This window comes from Scyliorhinus torazame, chromosome 8, assembly GCF_047496885.1.
Source record: "Scyliorhinus torazame isolate Kashiwa2021f chromosome 8, sScyTor2.1, whole genome shotgun sequence".
In the NCBI taxonomy this organism is placed as follows: domain Eukaryota; kingdom Metazoa; phylum Chordata; class Chondrichthyes; order Carcharhiniformes; family Scyliorhinidae; genus Scyliorhinus; species Scyliorhinus torazame.
Window position 1 is genome coordinate 195,565,382 of NC_092714.1, and position 22,173 is coordinate 195,587,554.

The window sequence follows — 22,173 nt, forward strand, 5'->3', positions numbered from 1 at the left end:
TTTTAAAAGGAGAGAAGAACATTACCTGGAGAGAGAGAGCTAACATGGGAGCAGGAAGGGAAGTTGGGTGGCATGCAGTTGAGTAGGAATAGGTTTGAGGAAGCATGAGGTGGGTGGTATGGACAAAATGAACCCAAGTACTGGAACAAAAAAAAAATAACCATGATTCAACAAATAAGGATATTTACCACTAGGTTATATCAACAGCCAGCGGGAGATAGAGGAGCAGATAGGTAGACAGATTTTGGAAAAGAGTAAAAACAACAGGGTTGTGGTGATGGGAGACTTCAACTTCCCCAATATTGACTGGGACTCACTTAGTGCCAGGGGCTTAGACGGGGCAGAGTTTGTAAGGAGCATCCAGGAGGGCTTCTTAAAACAATATGTAAACAGTCCAACTAGGGAAGAGGCGGTACTGGACCTGGTATTGGGGAATGAGCCCGGCCAGGTGGTAGATGTTTCAGTAGGGGAGCATTTCGGTAACAGTGACCACAATTCAGTAAGTTTTAAAGTACTAGTGGACAAGGATAAGAGTGGTCCGAGGATGAATGTGCTAAATTGGGGGAAGGCTAATTATAACAATATTAGGCGGGAACTGAAGAGCATAGATTGGGGGCGGATGTTTGAGGGCAAATCAACATCTGACATGTGGGAGGCTTTCAAGTGTCAGTTGATAGGAATACAGGACAGGCATGTTCCTGTGAGGAAGAAAGACAAATACGGCAATTTTCGGGAACCTTGGATGACGAATGATATTGTAGGCCTCGTCAAAAAGAAAAAGGAGGCATTTGTCAGGGCTAAAAGGCTGGGAACAGACGAAGCCTGTGTGGCATATAAGGAAAGTAGGAAGGAACTTAAGCAGGGAGTCAGGAGGGCTAGAAGGGGTCATGAAAAGTCATTGGCAAATAGGGTTAAGGAAAATCCCAAGGCTTTTTACACTTACATAAAAAGCAAGAGGGTAGCCAGGGAAAGGGTTGGCCCACTGAAGGATAGGCAAGGGAATCTATGTGTGGAGCCAGAGGAAATGGGCGAGGTACTAAATGAATACTTTGCATCAGTATTCACCAAAGAGAAGGAATTGGTAGATGTTGAGTCTGGAGAAGGGGGTGTAGATAGCCTGGGTCACATTGTGATCCAAAAAGACGAGGTGTTGGGTGTCTTAAAAAATATTAAGGTAGATAAGTCCCCAGGGCCGGATGGGATCTACCCCAGAATACTGAAGGAGGCTGGAGAGGAAATTGCTGAGGCCTTGACAGAAATCTTTGGATCCTCGCTGTCTTCAGGGGATGTCCCGGAGGACTGGAGAATAGCCAATGTTGTTCCTCTGTTTAAGAAGGGTGGCAGGGATAATCCCGGGAACTACAGGCCGGTGAGCCTTACTTCAGTGGTAGGGAAATTACTGGAGAGAATTCTTAGAGACAGGATCTACTCCCATTTGGAAGCAAATGGACGTATTAGTGAGAGGCAGCACGGTTTTGTGAAGGGGAGGTCGTGTCTCACTAACTTGATAGAGTTTTTCGAGGAGGTCACTAAGATGATTGATGCAGGTAGGGCAGTAGATGTTGTCTATATGGACTTCAGTAAGGCCTTTGACAAGGTCCCTCATGGTAGACTAGTACAAAAGGTGAAGTCACACGGGATCAGGGGTGAACTGGCAAGGTGGATACAGAACTGGCTAGGCCATAGAAGGCAGAGGGTAGCAATGGAGGGATGCTTTTCTAATTGGAGGGCTGTGACCAGTGGTGTTCCACAGGGATCAGTGCTGGGTCCTTTGCTCTTTGTAGTATATATAAATGATTTGGAGGAAAATGTAACTGGTCTGATTAGTAAGTTTGCAGACGACACAAAGGTTGGTGGAATTGCGGATAGCGATGAGGACTGTCTGAGGATACAGCAGGATTTAGATTGTCTGGAGACTTGGGCGGAGAGATGGCAGATGGAGTTTAACCTGGACAAATGTGAGGTAATGCATTTTGGAAGGGCTAATGCAGGTAGGGAATATACAGTGAATGGTAGAACCCTCAAGAGTATTGATAGTCAAAGAGATCTAGGAGTACAGGTCCACAGATCACTGAAAGGGGCTACACAGGTGGAGAAGGTAGTCAAGAAGGCATACGGCATGCTTGCCTTCATTGGCCGGGGCATTGAGTATAAGAATTGGCAAGTCATGTTGCAGCTGTATAGAACCTTAGTTAGGCCACACTTGGAGTATAGTGTTCAATTCTGGTCGCCACACTACCAGAAGGATGTGGAGGCTTTAGAGAGGGTGCAGAAGAGATTTACCAGAATGTTGCCTGGTATGGAGGGCATAAGCTATGAGGAGCGATTGAATAAACTCGGTTTGTTCTCACTGGAACGAAGGAGGTTGAGGGGCGACCTGATAGAGGTATACAAAATTATGAGGGGCATAGACAGAGTGGATAGTCAGAGGCTTTTCCCCAGGGTAGAGGGGTCAATTACTAGGGGGCATAGGTTTAAGGTGAGAGGGGCAAAGTTTAGAGTAGATGTACGAGGCAAGTTTTTTACGCAGAGGGTAGTGGGTGCCTGGAACTCACTACCGGAGGAGGTAGTGGAGGCAGGGACGATAGGGACATTTAAGGGGCATCTTGACAAATATATGAATAGGATGGGAATAGAAGGATACGGACCCAGGAAGTGTAGAAGATTGTAGTTTAGTCGGGCAGTATGGTCGGCACGGGCTTGGAGGGCCGAAGGGCCTGTTCCTGTGCTGTACATTTCTTTGTTCTTTGTTCTTTGTATCAATCGAACACGCAAGACTGTAAGAATAAAATGGTTTGACCACCTGGCATTAGGCCTGGCACCAAAAACGACAAACGTACACACAGTACAGCCAATCCTCTCCAATATCTTGGGATTTGTCCCAAAATTTGACAACAGCAGCCTGACGTAGTCACACTCACTGAACCGAACCTTACAAGCCAATGACCCAGATTCCTCTATCACCATCCCTGGGTACATCATGTCCCACTGGCAGGCCAGACCCACAGGAGATGGAAGTGCAATAGTATACAATCAGGGGGGAGTGGCCTTGAGAGTGCTCATCATTCACTCAGGATCCCAAGAGGCTCCATAGCATCAGATTAACCATGAACAAAAAAACCTCCTGGTGATTATCACCTTCCCTCAGATGATGGATCGCTACTCTCCCATTTTGAAAACCATTAGGCAGGTGTGCTGAGGGCACAGAATATACACTGATGGGGAACCTCCATGTCCACCTGCAAGGGTGGCTTGGTAGCACCATTACAAGGGTGACTAGTCAGAAGCTTTTTTGCCAGGGTGGAAGACTCAATTACAAGGGGCACAGGTTCAAGGTGAGAGGGGGAAAGTTGAGGAAAAATATGCAGGGAACGTTTTTCATGCAGAAAGTGCTGGGTGCCTGGAACTTGTTGCCAGTGGAGGTGGTAAAGGCAACGTTTAAGATCTATCTTGGTAGACACCTGAACGGGCGGGAACTGGAGGGATACAGATCATTTAGGCAATAAGTAGTAGGTCCAAATAAGGAATCTGGATCGTCATAGGCTTGGTGGGCCGAAGGGTCTGTTCCTGTGCTGTAATGTTCTTTGTTCTGACAAAGCTGGCCAAGTCCTAGAGACATAGCTGCCAGACTGGATCTGCAGCAGAAGGCGAGCAATCCATCACTTTAAGACGAGCGAGTTAAACATTCACTCCCCTTCACTACAGGCATACCATGAAGCTACAAGATACACTATAGCAACTCTCCATTTCCAAATCTGCATCCCCCACCACTTAAAGGACAAGGGCAGCAGGTGTTATGGGAACACCACAATCAAGTCATACGCCATCTTGACTTGCAGACATATCACCGTTGCTTCAGTCACTTGGGTTAAAATCCAGAAACTCGCTAAACAGTATTGCGGGTATACCTACACCACAAAGGGTGAATGTGGTACAAGAAAGCAGCTCACCATCGCCTTTTCAAAGCCAATTAGGATTGGGTGACAATCTCTGGATGGCACCCACATCCTATAAACGAGTATAGAAAAAAAGCTACTCCAAACAATTGTTTATACATTATGTTCTTAGAAAAAGTTGGTTAGTATCTCAGTAAAGCTTGTGGTGTAGGGAATTACAGCCTAATCTAGGCCATCACTAAATTCTTCTTCAGGGGTGGGGGGAAAACAACACTTGTCGAGGGACAGAATGTACAATCCCAATTCAGCTTGGCTTCATCAAAATATTGTTTTAAATCTTTTCCTCTCCCTCCCCCCCAAAAAAATGTCTCAAATGTTACACAAGAAATATCTACCAAATAGAAAATCATAACATTACTTCGGATTGGGTAACAATCATAAAACTTGTCTGTGCATTATTTAGAACTCTAAGCAGTTTTGAAAGAGGGTAGTTGGAATGCACTGCTTGGGAGAGTGGTGGAGGTGGATTCCTTAAGAGGTTTCAAAAGAGAACTGGATACATATTGGAAAGTGATTAATTTAGAGAGCTACGGAGATAGGGCTGGGGAATGTGACTAGCTGGGTAGATCTATTGGGAACCGGTGCGGACACGATGGGCCAAATGGCCTTCTCCTGTGTTGTAAAAATAAAATATTTAAATTACAGTCCAGTCTGTAAGCAGCCACCCACAGGTACTGATTCTAGGGCCCATATATGTGAATCCAGCACACCTCTGAAGGTTGAAATGTGGAAGGAAAAGAGAGACCAAAATTCAATAATTTTAAAAGAATATCAGAGCAAAACATTTCTTGTTCTCCTAGGAGGTGCAATGTGTTTGACAAGGGACTACATTTTAAATAAACAATGCAAGTTTGTGATTGACATCTTCAAATTTTCAATACAATCATGTATCTGAAGTTAGCACCTTTGAAGTGGTGTGCTCAGTATCACATTCAATAGCTGAATAACTCCCTCCACTATGTCCATTGTGGCATCTCGGACTAGCCGTCGCAGAGTTACACCTGAAGCAAACAAAACAATCAATGATTTCTAACTATAATTGCTTAGCTAACAACACAAAACATGTTGCACTGAAGGCTTAACAAAGCATCAAGTCAGATTGTTTGACTCATTTAAATCAGTTTCTGAAAAGACAATCTTACTTACAAAGTATGCATTCCAACATAGAAACATTGAGAAAACTTTCAAACGGGGAGACGGCAACAATACTTCCAACACATTTATATCTGGGAAACAAAATTCACTTCTGCCACATGGATCTACACATTCTAACATTAACAACATCTTAATGGATAAATGTGCAGCACTTGCCTTGGCTCTTGGGTAGCCAGTAGTACACAGTGGTTAAATTAAGGATGTTCTTCTGAAAGTCTGCAGTGAGTTTCTGACAATCCTAATACAGAAAACATTAGTAAATGGAATGTAGCATTGCTTCGTATATTTGCAAGAATTGTGACCCGAGGTTAAGCTTGTGCACCTACTTGTACAGATGGTAAAGGTGGTTTTGAAAAGGCCAGACTTAGCTTTGTTGCTTCTTGTGATATCGCTTTAAAACATTCACCTGGAGGAAATATGTTGGGAAAGGTTAGGCAATGGTTTATAAAAATTAAAAAATGAGAGTAGTAACAGCAACTGATAGCACCAACTGCAGAATCAACCAGGCAACTGCCTAATCCAATTTTAACCATAACATCTATTAGTGAGGCAGAGCTTAAATTGTTGTTGCAAGCTTTTTTTTCCCCATTTGTACATGCTTTCATCAGAGTTTCAATTTAACCTTAAGGAAGTCATTGGTACAATAACATTGACAAAAGGTTCTATGAACTAAATAATAATCCCATTTAGTGTAATGGTTCAACGAAAAGTCATTTTTTTCCTTCAATTACAATATTTAAAGTAAAACTCTAACAAGCTAAACACACAATCTCCCTATACGTACTGAAAGGTTTACCTTCAGGATTAGTAGGAATGCAGGAGAGGATTTACTAATGTGCAAGGCGGCAGGGAAGAGAGGCCGATGTCCTGGCCTTTGCTTTCCTGGTGGCCCAGAGACGGATTCTGCTGGGATGGAGGGACTTGTAGCCCCCGTAGTCGGGGGTTTGGGTTAGCGACATGGCGGGGTTTTGCAGGTTGGAGAAAAACAAATTCACCTTAAGGAGCTCAGTACAGGGGTTTGCTCGAGGTGGCAGCCGTTCATCGACTTCTTCAAGGAAAATTAGTCTGTCAGCAATTGGGGGGGGGGGGGGGAAAGAGGCATGGAAGTGACGAATAAGGGTAGGAAAACCAATGAAGGGAGGACTGTGAGATGGAGAAGTTACATGGACCATGATAGTTGGGGTACGCTTTTGGGGGGGGGGGGGGGAGCACCAGGAGGAAACCCATGCAGACACGCGGAGAACGTGCAGACTCCGCAGACAGTGACCCAGCGGGGAATCGAACCTGGGACCCTGATGCTGTGAAGCCACAGTGCTAACCACTGCATTTAAGTTGCAAATATTCTAATTCCCCTTTTGAGCTCTAGTATATATGTCAAATATCACCTTGAGAATCATCCCCCTCTATATTTAGTTTTAGTAGACGTATGAAGAACAGTTCAGGTCATTTAGACACTCAAAACTGTATGTAATCTCATCTCACATCCTTAAACCTAAGTGCCAAACCTAGAGTTTTCCAGAAGTAGTGCAAGTCAAAATCTTCAGACTTCCACAACGATTCTCCCTCTGTGAAAAGAAAATAGATTGCATGAATATAATAATAATAATCTTTATTAGTGTCCCAAGCAGGCTTACATTAACATTGCAATGAAGTTACTGAAAATCCGAAAATGTTGTCTTGGTTTCACAGATTAAGGAGAACAAAAGTGCATCTCAATAAGAGTCATTTGTGCTGTGTTATCCAATTGCAGGCAGGCTGATTAATATGCATAAACTGAACTCACTGTCCTGGAGCTGAGGCAGGGGGAAGGGTCAGGCGAGAAAAACAGTCAGAGCTCTCACTCCAGCAACCAATGCAGAAAATGCATATATAACCATTATGTTACAACAAAATCAAGCAACTGTACAGCACAGAACGGCGGCACTATGGTTGGCACTGCTGCCTCACAGCACCAGGGACCCGAGATCAATTCAGGCCTGAACGACTGTGTGGAGTTTGCACATTTTTCCCATGTCAGCGTGGGCTGAGTGTTCCGGTTTCCTTCCACAGTCCAAAGATGTGCAGGTTAGGTGAGGTTGCGGGGATAAGACGGGGTAGTGTGCCAGGTGGGGTGCTCTTTCAGAAGGTCGGTGCAGACTCAATGGGTCAAATATCCTCCTTACACATATTCTATAATTCTATAAGAAGGCCATTCAATTTGTGTCAGCTTTCAAAGAGCAATCTAGTTCATCTAACTTTCCTGTTCTTTCCATATAATCCTGTGATGTTTTTCCCCTTCAAGTATTTATTCCCAAAGGTTACTATGGATTCCATGTCCACCTCTCAGACTAATTTAGGATTTCATCAAAATACGGATGCAAGGCCCAAGTAATCAGTCTATCGAGGTCAGAAGGGGGGGGGGGGGGGGGAGTGAAAGGTGCCAACAGGAAGGTCCTGTTCTATGGCAGTCAGAGCATTGTTGTACACAATCCGAGGAAGGCTGAAAGTAAATTCCCCTCCCCTCAAAAAAAACATTTACTTTTCCAGTATCATGAAGCCTGCCTGCTTACCCATGTTCCAGCAGGTCTCCGACTTCCCTCTCAAGATCTTCTCCCAACTCCAGTACAACTCGGCAGTAGAGGCTGGGAGTCTACCTTCCTTACTTGAATAACCCCAGGGTCAGTAATTCATCAAGAATCATGACGCCATCACTATGATGGGCAGCAGACTCTCTCCCCCCACTCCCCACCAGCTGGAGGTACCTGCACCCCACTTCCACAATAATCCTGGCTGGCAAGTTAACAAAGCCCTTGGATTCATATTCAAACCAACACTCTCCCAGGTCTATACATAAATCACCCTATACACATACAGATGTAATTCATTCCCCAGAATGATCCACTTCCTTCCTCACAATCTTCTCTCAAGGTGTTGCCTCATGCTGGTGCGATCCACAATTGCCATCCCTCCAGAATCCACCCAAACAACCAGAACAACGGGTCTTAACGGACACACAAAGCTTGGGCAGATCTGGAAAGGAGAAGGAACTTGGGAGATGCTTGAAAAGGGGTAAGGAAGTCACAGCCAAGCCTAGTCCTGGCCAAACACCTGCACACACTGGCCTAAGACGGATCTCAAAACCAGCCCCAGGCTCAGGCATTGATGCCAAACAAAGCTAGGTGGTGGTTACTTCTGAGTCACCTTCTTGAACCACTGCAGTCTATGGAGTGTAGAGTGTTGCTTCAGGTTTTGGCGGCAACAACCAATCATTGGGAAAGTGCACAAGACGCCAGAACTAAGACACATATGTTGATATGGGCGATGGCCACAAAGAGGTTTTGGACACAAGGATAAGACATTTAGAAATCAAGTCATCTCCCGATCAGGTGCCAACACTTGTCAGTGATCACAGGGGAGAGGGGGAGAGGCGCGCACACAGGGGGGAGAGGGGGAGAGGCGCGCACACAGGGGGGAGAGGGGGAGAGGCGCGCACACAGGGGGGAGAGGGGGAGAGGCGCGCACACAGGGGGGAGAGGGGGAGAGGCGCGCACACAGGGGGGAGGGGGAGAGGCGCGCACACAGGGGGGAGAGGGGGAGAGGCGCGCACACAGGGGGGAGAGGGGGAGAGGCGCGCACACAGGGGGGAGAGGGGGAGAGGCGCGCACACAGGGGGGAGAGGGGGAGAGGCGCGCACACAGGGGGGAGAGGGGGAGAGGCGCGCACACAGGGGGGAGAGGGGGAGAGGCGCGCACACAGGGGGGAGAGGGGGAGAGGCGCGCACACAGGGGGGAGAGGGGGAGAGGCGCGCACACAGGGGGGAGAGGGGGAGAGGCGCGCACACAGGGGGGAGAGGGGGAGAGGCGCGCACACAGGGGGGAGAGGGGGAGAGGCGCGCACACAGGGGGGAGAGGGGGAGAGGCGCGCACACAGGGGGGAGAGGGGGAGAGGCGCGCACACAGGGGGGAGAGGGGGAGAGGCGCGCACACAGGGGGGAGAGGGGGAGAGGCGCGCACACAGGGGGGAGAGGGGGAGAGGCGCGCACACAGGGGGGAGAGGGGGAGAGGCGCGCACACAGGGGGGAGAGGGGGAGAGGCGCGCACACAGGGGGGAGAGGGGGAGAGGCGCGCACACAGGGGGGAGAGGGGGAGAGGCGCGCACACAGGGGGGAGAGGGGGAGAGGCGCGCACACAGGGGGGAGAGGGGGAGAGGCGCGCACACAGGGGGGAAAGGGGGAGAGGCGCGCACACAGGGGGGAAAGGGGGAGAGGCGCGCACACAGGGGGGAGAGGGGGAGAGGCGCGCACACAGGGGGGAGAGGGGGAGAGGCGCGCACACAGGGGGGAGAGGCGCGCACACAGGGGGGAGAGGGGGAGAGGCGCGCACACAGGGGGGAGAGGGGGAGAGGCGCGCGCACACAGGGGGGAGAGGGGGAGAGGCGCGCACACAGGGGGGAGAGGGGGAGAGGCGCGCACACAGGGGGGAGAGGCGCGCACACAGGGGGGAGAGGGGGTGAGGCGCGCACACAGGGGGGAGAGGGGGAGAGGCGCGCACACAGGGGGGAGAGGGGGAGAGGCGCGCACACAGGGGGGAGAGGGGGAGAGGCGCGCACACAGGGGGGAGAGGGGGAGAGGCGCGCACACACACACACACACACACACACACAGAGGAGGGGGAGAGGCACACACACACAGAGGAGGGGGGAGAGGCACACACACACACAGAGGAGGGGGAGAGGCACACACACACACACAGGAGGGGGAGAGGCACACACACACACACAGGAGGGGGAGAGGCACACACACACACACACACAGGAGGGGGAGAGGCACACACACACACACACACAGGAGGGGGAGAGGCACACACACAGAGGAGGGGGGAGAGGCGCACACACACACACACACAGAGGGGGGAGAGGCACACACACAGAGGAGGGGGGAGAGGCACACACACACAGAGGAGGGGGAGAGACACACACACAGAGGAGGGGGGAGAGGCACACACACACAGAGGAGGGGGGAGAGGCACACACACACAGAGGAGGGGGGAGAGGCGCACACACACACACAGAGGAGGGGGGAGAGGCACACACACACACAGGAGGGGGCAGAGCACTGGAATACTCAGCGGACTGGCCAGGGACCAGCATTCACCTTCCGTCCGGCCCTGACAGAGATCCCTGTGCCCGCACTCACCGCGCAGCTGCGACACCAGCTCCCTCAGGCCCTGAAGCAGGTTCCGCAACGGCAACCGCAGGTCCACCCGGGCCTCCGACTCCATGCTCTGGTTCTCGGCTAAGACCCACTCCTCCGTCTTCCCGGCAAGCCCCTGACCGGGGGGGGGGGGGGGCGGGCTGAGACTGGGGCGGGGCCTGCAGATGTGGGTGGGCCTGGTGGCTGTGGGTGGGGCCAGGGACGGGGGACTGGGGGTGGGGCTTGGAGACTGGGGGCGAGGCCTGAAGACTGTGAGTGGGACCTGGAGGCCAGGGTCGGGGCTTGGGGCAGGGCCTGGATGCTGTGGGTGGGGCCTGGAGAACAGAGATGGCACCTGGGGCAGTACCTGGAGGCGGGGCAGGGCCTGGAGACTAGGGACGGGATCTGGGGCAGAGCCTGGAGACCTGGGGCGGGATCTTCGGACTTGGGGCAGATTCTGGAGACATGGGGGTGGGGCCTGGAGATCTGTCAGAAATGCTGACAGGGAGAGTGAGGGGAAGGTGTGCTTGGTAGTGGCACCATGCTGGAGTTGGCGGAACTGATGATTCTTTGAATGCGGAGGCTGGTGGGTGACAATTGAGGACAAGGGGGATCCTATCGTCACTCTGGGAGAGAGGGGAAGGGGTGAGAGCAGAGGTGCAGGAGATGGGTTGGACACGGTTCAGAGCCCTGACGACGACATGGATGGGAAACACAATTAAAGAATGAAGACATGTTTTGGAAAGTGGTATCATCGGAACAGATGTGGCGAAGGCGAAGGAAGTGGGAGAATAGGATGGAGTCCTTACAGGATATGGGGTGTGAAGATATGTAGTCGAGGTAGCTGTGGGAGTCAGTGGATTTGTAATGGATACTAGTGGATAGTCTACCCCCAGAAATTGAGAAAGAAAGGTCAAGGAAGGGAGTGTCGGAGATGGACCATGTGAAGGTGATAAAGGGATGGAAATTGGAAGCAAAATTAATACATTTTTCCAGTTTGGATTTGATTTGTTTATTGTCATGTGTACCGAGTCACAGTGAAAAGTATTGTTGTGCAGACAGTTCAGATCATTCCGTACATGAAAAGAAAATGCAAAGGGCAAACATAAAATACACAACGTAAATACATAGACACAGGCATCAGGTGAAGCATACAGGAGTGTAGTACTACTCAGTAGAGATGACGTGTGAAGAGATCAGATCAATCCATAAGAGGGTCATTTATGAGTCTGGTAACACCGGGGAAGAAGCTGTTTTTGAATCTGTTAGTGCATATTCTCAGACTTTTGAATCTCCTGCCCGATGGAAGAAGTTGGAAGAGTGAATAAGCCAGGTGGGAGGGATCTTTGATTATGCTGCCGGCTTTCCAAAGGCAGCGGGAGGTATACACAGAGTCAATGGTTGGGAGGCGGGTTCATGCGATGGACTGGGCGGTGTTCATGACTCTGTAGTTTCCTGCGGTCTTGGGCCGAGCAGTTGCCATATCAGGCTGTGATGCAGCCAGATAGGATGCTTTCTATGGTGCATTTGTAAAAGTTGGTAAGAGTCAATGTGGAAATGCCAAATTTCCTTAGTTTCCTGAGAAAGTATAGGCGCCGCTGTGCTTTCTTGGTCATAGTGTCGACTTGGGTGGACCAGGACAAATTGTTGGTGATGTGCACACTAGGAATTTGAAGCTGTCAACCATCTCCACCTCGCTCCGTTGATGCAGACAGGGGTGTGTATGATACTTTGCTTCCTGAAGTCAATGACCAGCTCTTTAGTTTTGCTGACATTGAGGGAGAGATTACACCAGTCCACTAGGTTCTCTATCCCCCTCCTGTATTCTGACTCATTGTTGTTCGAGATCCAACCTGATTTAGCACAGTGGGCTAAGACAGCTGGCTTGTAATGCAGAACAAGACCATCAGCGCGGGTTCAATTCCCGTTCCAGCCTCCCCAAACAGGTGCCGGAATGTGGCGACTAGGGGTTTTTCACAGTAACTTCATTGAAGCCCACTTGTGACAATAAGTGATTATTATTATTATTACTTTGGTCATGTCGTCAGCAAACATGTAGATGGAGTTGGAGCCAGATTTTACCACACAGTTGTGTGTGGATAGGGAGTACAGTAGAGGGCTAAGTACGCAGTCTTGTGGGTCCCTGGTATTGAGGACTATCATGGAGGAGGTTCTGTTGTTTATCCTTATAGATTGTGGTCTACGGGTCAGAAAGTTAAAGATCCAGTTGCAGAGTGAGGAACCAAGTCCTAGGTTTTGGAGCTTTAATGTGAGCTTGGCTGGGATTATGGTGTTGAAGGCGCAGCTGTAGTCAAAAAATAGGAGTCTGATGTAGGAGTCCTTGTTGTCAAGATGCTTCAGGGATGCGTGTAGGTCCATGGAGATGGCGTCTGCTTTGGACCGATTGTGGTGGTATACAAATTGCAGTGTATCTAGGCATTCTGGAGTACGGAGTTGATGTGTGCCATGACTAACCCTCAAAGCACTTTATTACGATCAATGTCAAGGCCACCGGATGATAGTCGTTGAGGCACGTTGCCTGATTCTTCTTTGGCATTGGCATGATGGTCTTCTTGGAAACCTGGATTTTGAGTGAATCGCCTTGGCTGAACAGGAGTGTCCTGTTTATTCCCATTAATGAGTTAAGTCTGAAGGGGCAACTCAGGCCAGGTGTATACTTTTGACTCAGTGCTAGCAGTTTTACCCTCAGTCTGTTAACCCCTAAATTGTCCACTACATCTTTGATCCAATTTCCTAACATCTCCCTATCGTAACGGATTTGAAGCTGAAGTCCTTTGCTGAGTACAGCACGTTCAGCTTCTGAGAGAGGAAGGTCAGAGGGTATGGTGAATACCCGGCAAAGGCTGGGGTTAGAAACGATGGGCTTCGAGGGATGGGAAGGAGTGGAGGGTCCTGGATGGGCTTTGACATCGATATAGGAACTTGCGTGCTCTAGCACCTGAAAGGAAGAGGGAAAGTTACTTGTTAAGGTGGGGGTGGGGCCTGGAGACATGGGGCGGGGCTTGGAAATATTTGGCAAAGCCTGGAGACCGCTGACGATGCCTTCAGACTTGGGATGTGAATTGGGGGCCAGGGGTGAAGCCTGGAGACCGGGTATGGGCCTGAAGACATGGGGGTAAGGCTTGGAAACGTGGGGTGAGGCTTGGTGACCTTGGGCGGGGCCTGGAGACCGGGACCGTGGCCTGGAGAGTGAGGACGGAAGCTGGAGACTGGGGGTAGGGCCTAGAAACTAGGGGCGGGGCGATATACCTGGGACAGAGTCTGAAAACAGAACAATTAGTTCCTATTTCTTTTCGTCTAATGGAACACTCACAGTGTCATCATTTTTCTTATTTATTCCCTTCTGCCTTCCACCCCATCACAAACCTGGTGTTCGCTTTTTCTACCCCCGCCCTTGCATCTGTATTTATTTGAAATCTATTGCACCCTTAACTTTTCCAGTCCTGATGGAAGGTCATTGAGCCCAAACATTGGCCAGGATTCTCCGTTTGGGAGCATATGGGCGGGTTTCTCCATCCCGCCGCGCCAGATTTCTGCTTCAGCACGTTGTCAGGAGTCTCCGTTTCGCCGGCTGGTCAATGGGTTTCCCATTGTGGGGCAGCCCCATGCCGTTGGGAAATCTCCGGGCTGCTGGCAAAACAGAGCATACAGACAGCAGAGAATTCAGCCCAATGCCTTCCCCAGAGGAGAATTGCGATTGATTTATGCTCCCAAATCAGAAAGCAATTCAGTAACCCTCATTACGTAAATTTATGCACGGCGAGGAATATGAGGAATTCCCGAAGGATTCCCACTATTGTGCCACCATTTTAACCAGGCAGCATAATAGCAAAGTCTTGCAGCTGGCCACACACTGCCCTCCACCCCCCCCCCCCTCCCCGCATGCAAATCAGACTCCCAAACCACCCCACCCACCCCGCATCGAAGGGATCCAGACATGGATTTTCTTGGTTCCCCCCCCCTTCCCTTACTGGGGTGACCAAGGGCGACACGTGGTACAGTGGTTAGCACTGCTGCCTAGGGTGCTGAGGACCCAGGTTCGAATCCCGGCCCTGAGTCACTGTCCGTGTGGAGTTTGCACATTCTCCTCGTGTCTGCGTGGGTTTCAGCCCCCAGAACCCAAAGATGTTCGGTTAGGTGGATTGGCTATGCTAGATTCCCCCAGGGACCCCCTAAATAAACCGATCTCCCCCCCCCCACAGGGACCCCATAAATAAAGGGACCCCCCTCAACTAAAGTCCCCCCTAAAGACCCCTCCAGACATGATACCCCTGTCTGGAAGCTTGAAGAGCAGTCCAGACAGGGGCACTGAAAAAAATTACAGTTGCAACACTCAGCTGGAAGCAGCATATGTCCATTCCCGGAAACAGAACAGCTGTGACCTGTGTTTAAACGCCTCAAATCCTTTAGCTGCAAGCCATTCATTTATTTCTCTCGTGGGCTGTCATTGACAGCTTCCACAAAACAGCTGTGAGCCTTGCTTCCTTCATCTTCTTCATGGATGAGCAGTTCTAAGTGCTGTAATCACAATGTCGATGTTGGTGTTATGTAGGTACATTGTGTACCTTGTGTTGCCCTATTATATATTTTATTTTATTTTCATGTACCTAATGATCTGTACCTAATGATCCTCGGTACACGTGACAATAAACAAAATCCAAATCCAAATGTTTCCAAACATCTACCACATCAAAGAGAATTAAGGGCATTCCAATCACAGCCATTTACTCTTGAGTGATTTTGAAGTGCTGAGGTGGAAATTGACAACACTTTATTCTCTTAACTCTTCTTCAGTTAGGAGATCCCTGAAGTTCACCCATTTTAGGGAGTCTGGGGTTAGGGGATCCCTCGGGGTGTTTCTCCTGTTTAAGAGGGTTTAGATGGGAGGGGAGGGATGCGCAGGTAGTGCATTGTGGGGGGGAGGTCCCTTGAATTAACTTTGGGGTCAACTCCTTTGAGGAGCTATCTTCTTGGCCCACCGTGAGGTCCACCACATTCAGTTCAAGTTTGGTGATAGCTGTAGTGAATCCCAGAGGACTGGAGAAACGCGAGGGCCCGGAGACTCTGGTGCCCGGCCCTCTAAGTGGATACAAATGGGTCGTTAAGACATATTTGCATCCGTTTACATTCTCCCACCGGCACGCAGCGCGAACTCCGATCCCGTCGCCAGTGAGGGGCCGGAGCATCACGAGCACCGATCCAGATTTTTCCCGGACGGCCAATTCTCCACTGCATCTGGGACACCACTACCGGTGGCGGATAGTAGAGAATCCAGCCTATTAACTCTGTTTCTCTCTCTGCAGCTTCTACCTGACTAACTGAGTATTTCCAGCATTTTGAGTTTTATTTATCCTGAGCCTAATCGTCTAATTCCAGCACTAATCATTTTGCCCCAAACAAGGTCACATTTCCTCATCTATGGAAGTCAGATAAGCTTTTTATATTCATTCATGGATGTGGATGTCACTGGCTTAGCTTGTATTTATTGCCCATCACTAATTGCCTGGGAGAAGGTGGTGGTGGTAGTCAGCTGCTTTCTTGAACCGCTGCAGTCCATGTCACAGTGCTGTTCGGAAGGGCGTTCCAGGATTTTCACCCACAACAGTGAAGGAACGGCATTGTAGTTCCAAGTCAGCATGGTGAGGGCTTGGAGCAAACCTCCAGGTTCTGATGTTCCCAAGCTGCCCTTGTCCCTGTAGATGGTAGCTGTTGTGGGTTTGTAACGTGCTGTCTAGGGAGCCTTGGTGAGTTCCTGCAGAGCATCTTGGAGATGGTACATAGTGATTCCACTCGGTGGTGACGGGAATGAATGCCTATCAAGAGGGCTGCATTATTCTAGATGGTATTAAGCTTTTTAAGTGTTGGAGCTGCACTCATGCAGGCAAGTAGAGAGTATTCCATCACACTCCTAACTTGTACCTTGTAAATGATTGACAGGTTTTGGGGAATCAGGGGGTGAGTTAATCACCACAGAATTCCTATCCCCCTGATCTAGGTAGCGTCCTGCCCCCAATCTAGGAAATTAGGATGTAACCACATTACTTATATGGTAATCCAGTTCAGTTTCTGGTCAATGGTAATGTTGTGGCAGCGGAGGATTCAGGTGATGCCATTGAATGTTAAATGGAAATGGTTTGATTCTCTTTTGTTGGAGATGGTCATTTCTGGCACGAATGTCACTTACCAGTTGTCAGCCCAAGCCTGAATATTGTCCAGGTCTTGCTGCATTTGGACACTGACTACTTCTGTATCGAAGGTGCCATGAATGGTGCTGAGTATTGTGCAATCATCAGCGAACATACCCAGTCTGACCTTATGATGATAATAATAATAACAATAATAATTGCTTATTGTCACAAGTAGGCTTCAATCAAGTTACTGTGAAAAGCCCCTAGTCACCACATTCCGGCGCCTGTTCGGGGAGACGATATGGGAATTGAACCCGCGCTGCTGGACTTGTTCTGCATTACAAGCCAGCTGTTTAGCCCCCTATGCTAAATCAGCCCCTTTGCTAAACCAGCCCCTGCTCATGAAGCAGCTGAAGATGGTTGGACCTAGGACATGACCCTGAGGAACTCCTGCAGTGATGTCCAGGGACAGAGATGATTGACCTCCAACCACTAGAACCATCTATCTTTGTAATAATTTCTTTGCTGAAATCTGAAACAAGAGCACATGACACTGGATATACTCAGCAGGTCTGCCAGCATCAATCAGGAGAGAAACAAAGTTAATGTTTTGAGTCATGGACCCTTGGAACGTAGGGCTAAGTATGATTCCATCCAGCAGAGAGCTTGCCCCCTGATTATTATTGACTGCAGTTTTGCGAGGGCTCCTTGATGCCACATTCGGTCAATTGCAGCCTTGATGTCATCTTAACTCTGGAGTTCTGTCTATGTTTGAATCAAGGCTGGAATGAGGTCAGGAGTTGAGCTACCCTGGCAGAATCCAAACTGAGCATCAGTGAGCAGGTTATTGCTGAGCAAGTGCCACTTGTAGCACTATTGATGACCCCTTCTATTACTTTATTAATGATGGAGAGTAGACTGGTGGGGTAGTAACTGGCTGGATTGGATTTGTTATGCTTTTTGTATACAGAATGTGCCTGGGCATTTTCCCACTATGTCAGGTAAATGCCTAGATTGTAGCTGGACTGAAACAGCTTAGCTAGAGGCGCAAGATCTGGAGCACAAATCTTCAGTTCTATTGCCGGAACATTGTTTGGACTCATAGCCTTTGTAGTATACAGTGCCTTCAGCCATTTCTTGACATCACAAGGAGTGAATCAAATTGACTGAAGACTGATGTCCGTGATGCTGACGACCTCCAGAGCAGGTCAGGATGGATTATCCACTCGGCACTTATGGCTGAAGCTTGGGTTACGACATGCTGGGAGAGTGTGCGATCAATTCTAGCACCACAGACCCCGGAGTACAAACATGCCCGGGACCCGGGTTCAATTCCGGGAGCCTTGGGTCACTGTCTGTGTGGAGTTTGTACATTCTCTCCGTGTCTGCATGGGTTTCCTCTGGGTGCTCTGGTTTCCTCCCACAGTCTAAAGATGTGCAGGTTAGGTGGATTAGCCATGCTAAATTACCCCTTACTGTCCAAAGGTTCGATGAGGTTACAGGGATAGAACGGGCAAGTGGGCCGTGGTAGGGTGCTCTTTCAGAGGGTTGGTGCAGAATTGGTGGGCCGAATGGCTTCCTTATGCACTGTAATGATTATATAAGTGAGTTAACCAATAATTTGTGAGATTTGTGACCCTTGACTACTCCAATGAATTACAGGCACCAGATTTGTTAAATCAATGTTTATTCATAATAAGAAAAGAGATAAACATTCAATGCAAATAATAGAACCATGGCTTACTGGTTTAACTATTCCCCAAACCCCATCCCACCTTCCACCCAGACATACACAAGACAGACACATGGTGGGCGGGAAGGAAACGTTAAAAAATAACAGGGGTTAAAAGGCTGGGTGAATCTTTGCTGCTGAGGTGGTAGTCTTTGTATGTGACAATCTTGAAATCATCTGTTGGTTTGGATCTTTCAGAATCTCCCTTCAATTACAACATGCAGACTGAAGAATTTGCTCTGGCGAGTCACTTTTAATTGTACAGCCTCCACCAGACTGGCTCTCCGACTTAGTGAGATAATATTAGAATTCTCCACCTGAGAATTTAAAAGAAGATTGTCCGTCCACTCCACTTATCGAACGCTTGTCTGCCGTTTTTGCAGATCCAGATTAACTGTAGTGAAGAAAAAGTAAAAGGCACTTTTCCAAGACTCTAGCTCTTCTCTAGCCCTCCCTTTCCAGAGGTTAGGCTTTTACAGATCTGGCTGGATAATGCAGCCTTTTGATCAGAAGTTACTTCCACAGGCTTTAGCCTCTTAAATCACCATTCAGAGAGTTGAGATATCTGTTTTATATTCCAGTGGAACCTCCACAGGCCAGATGGAAGCCTTTTTAATCAATAGAGAGAGTGAGTAGAGAGAAACTCCACCTGCTACATGGTGCCTTTCAGGTCTAAGCAGAAAACCGAAAGCCAAAATGGAACCTACCTTTCTGTTCCAAACATTTCTGAATGGCTCCACCAATTGCAATCAAAAACAGGGGTGGCCCAGAATCCCAGAAGAGCTGACTGGCAGCTTGCCAAGTCCATCAAAATGACATCACAGACCATGCCACATCAAGAGGTCTGTCTGGGTCAGTCCAAACTGCACCTTGCGGGGGGGGGGGGGGGGGGGGGATTCAATCAAAACCAAAAGTCTGTACTTTTAAAAACAGTAGCCAGCAAAAAACAGCCAGCAAGACAAGGATTAAAAAGGTCACAAGGATTAGTCAAGAAGTTGCAAGAGGATCCTTACAATTGTTGCAAATGCTTCAGACTTATCTTTTGCACTGTTGTGCTGGGCTCCCCCTTTATTGAGGATGACAACACTTGTGAAGCCTCTTCCTCCAGTGAGTTGTTTAATTATCTACCAAAATTCACGACTGGATGTGGCAGGACTGCAGAACGTAGATCTGATCCGGTGGTTGTGGAATTGCATAGCTCTGTCTATCGCTTGCTGCTTATGCTGTTCGGCATGCAAATAATTCTATGTTATAGTTTCACCAGGTTGACATCTTATTTTTAGGTATGCCTGGTGATGCTCCTAACATGTATAGGATGGGAATAGAGGGATACGGACCCAGGAAGTGTAGAAGATTTTAGTTTAGACGGGCAGCATGGTCGGCGCAGGCTTGGCGGGCCGAAGGGCCTGTTCCTGTGCTGTACTTTTCTTTGTTCTTTGTTCTTTGTATATGTCCTCCTGCAGGTTTCATTGAACCATGGTTGACCACCTGCTTGGTGGTAATGGTGGAGTGCGGTTTATGCCGGGTCGTTACAGATTGCGGCTGAGTACAATTCTGCTGCTGCTGATGGCCCACAGCACTGCTTGGTTTCCCAGACGTGAGTTCCTAGACCTGTTCAAAATCGATCCTATTTAGCACAGTGGTAATGCCACACAACACGATGTAGGGTATCCTCAATGTGAAGACGGGACTGTGCAATGCTCGCTCCTACTAATACTGTCATGAATAGATGCATTTGCAGCAGACAATTTGGCAAGGATGAAATCAAATACGTTTTTCCCTCTGGTTGGTTCTCTCACCATCTGCTCAGACCCAGTCGAAGCTAGGATCTTTGGACTTGGCCAGCTTTGTCAGTCGTGTTGCTACCGTGCCACTCTTCAGTTGGATTTTAAAATCCTCTACCCAGAGTAGATTCTACGCCGTTGCCAACCTCAGTGCTTCCGCCAAGTATTGATTCATTAGCTGAGGGGGGAAGTTGTGGACAGTATGTGGTAATCTGCAGGTTTCCTTGTGAATGTTTGACCTGATGCAATGAGACTTTGTGGGATCCAGAGTCAATGTTAAGGTTCTAGTATTAGGGTAGATTGCTGCAGTCACTACTATAACTACTGTAAGGAAATCCATACTGTTGGATAATTCTGAGCGAATGGATTAAGATAGGCCGAATGTCTTTTTTAATCCAGTTATATTGTGATATACAACTCCAATACAGCTTAATTTATTTAAAATCACGATACAATTGTCATCTCACACAATTTTCTTGCCAAATATTGTTTCAAACTGAATTATTGCTGTCTTTCTGACAATACAAAATTTCTGCAGGTAGCTCCTGAATTTCAATTAAATTTGGCTATGGTTAAATTTTCATTTTCAAAGCACTTTCATTTTGTAATAATGCAGATAACGGCAGGTAAAACTATATTTACATATTGCCTTTAAATGGAATGTTTCACTATCTTCTTTACTGAGATGTAAGGAAGAAAGGGAATGTAAAACCAAAGGAAATATTCACCGACCCTCTGAAAGAGCACACTACCTAGGCCCATTCCCCCACCCTATCTTCGTAACCCCATAACCCCACCTAACCTTTGGATACTAAGGGATAATTTAGCATTGCCAATCCATCAAACCTGCAAACCTTTGGACTGTGGAAGGAAACCAGAGGAAACCCATGCAGACGCAGGGAGAATGTGCAAATTCCACACAGTCACCCCAGGTCAGAATCAAACCCGGGTCCCTGGCGCTGTGAGGCAGCAGTGCTAACCACTGTGCCATCGTGCCGCCCGATTCTTTGTTAGCATGTGCGTATCATTGGCAAGGCCAGTATTTGTTGCCCATTCCTTATTGCCCTCAAGAACGTAGTGGTAAGCTGCCTTCTTGAACCACCCCAGTCCATAAAACATCCACTGAGCAGTTAGGCAGAGTTCCCGGATTTTAATTGAACAACAGTGAATAAATGACAATTTAGTGCCGTCAGGATGGTATGTGACTTGAAGGAGAACTTGCAGGTTGTGGTTTTCCCAAACATCCTGTGGTAACCTGACAGGGCCTAGTTTTGAGCCCGATTAAATAATTGAACATTTTAAATTAAACTACAGTCCAAACCTCAGGCAGGCTGATGGGAATTCAGACTTAAAAGACATACAACACAACCCACAGACCAACTGCCAGGAACATGTCTGGAACACACCTGTCAATCACCCATCAGGTTATCATCGCTCCCTATTAATATGCACAGGTCTGTTGTCAGTAGCCCAGATTGAGCCAGACTCTCAGACACCCAGAGTTCCTGCCGTTACCTTATGTGGCAACACCACCGGAGATGGACACCTGGAGGCGGGCCCCGGTGTCCTGTCAAGCGGACATCAAGAAATCCACTGAGTGTTGGGACCCCCTCTTGAGAAATCTGGCAGAGGCCAGAGTAGTTTCTGGAAAGGAGGGAGGGAGAGGGGATAAAAAGAAATGCCTGAGGCACACCAGCAGCGAAGACTCCATGCAGAAGCAATTGAAACATCTGACCAAAGGCAGAAGGAAGCAGTGTGCGAGACCCACCTTCGCAACGACCGGACCTGAGACAGTCAGAGGATCGGACCAATGTCATCTTTACGGGTAGTATAACGAATCTTGGGAATCTTTAGTAAATGTTATTGGGTTAATTTCAGGGTAAATATTGATGTTAAATAAAGTTGGTTTGATTTTATACTTGTGTTGTCCTTCGTTCTCCTCGCTATTAAAGGCATCTGGGTAAAACCATTGAGTAAATAAACTGGTCAAAGCATCTGTACAATCTGTTGCCCTTATTCATCTAGGTCAGTGTTTTTCAAACTTTTTTTCCTGGGACCCACTTTTAGCAACCAATGTACCTTCGGGACCCACGCTGACCAACAATCATGACACATGCCACCCGACCTTAGCGGCCCACACATGCCGAACTTCATGACATGCCAGTACCACTTACTTTTAATGCGGCAGGTGAACGTGTTTGGTCCTCAAGATTTCACTTGCTTTGTC

At 48.4% G+C, this 22,173-nt stretch overlaps 1 protein-coding gene across 3 annotated transcripts in view; it reads right to left on the reverse strand.

Annotated features, from left to right (window-relative positions):
- The window catches only part of ccndbp1 (cyclin D-type binding-protein 1), a 54,359-nt gene extending 43,928 nt beyond the window's left edge, over window positions 1–10,431 (reverse strand). For 2 of the 3 annotated variants that reach the window (XM_072514670.1, XM_072514668.1), the window contains exons 1-5: window positions 10,285–10,431; window positions 6,617–6,676; window positions 5,438–5,517; window positions 5,268–5,349; window positions 4,861–4,957 (exon numbers count right to left, since the gene is read on the reverse strand). In XM_072514670.1, the coding sequence (XP_072370771.1) occupies window positions 4,861–4,957; window positions 5,268–5,349; window positions 5,438–5,517; window positions 6,617–6,676; window positions 10,285–10,369 (404 nt within the window). In that variant the 5' untranslated portion in view covers window positions 10,370–10,431. The remainder of the gene's footprint in view (window positions 1–4,860; window positions 4,958–5,267; window positions 5,350–5,437; window positions 5,518–6,616; window positions 6,677–10,284) is intronic. The other variant, XM_072514669.1, reaches the window with a different exon arrangement.
- Between the last annotated feature and the right edge of the window lie 11,742 nt (window positions 10,432–22,173).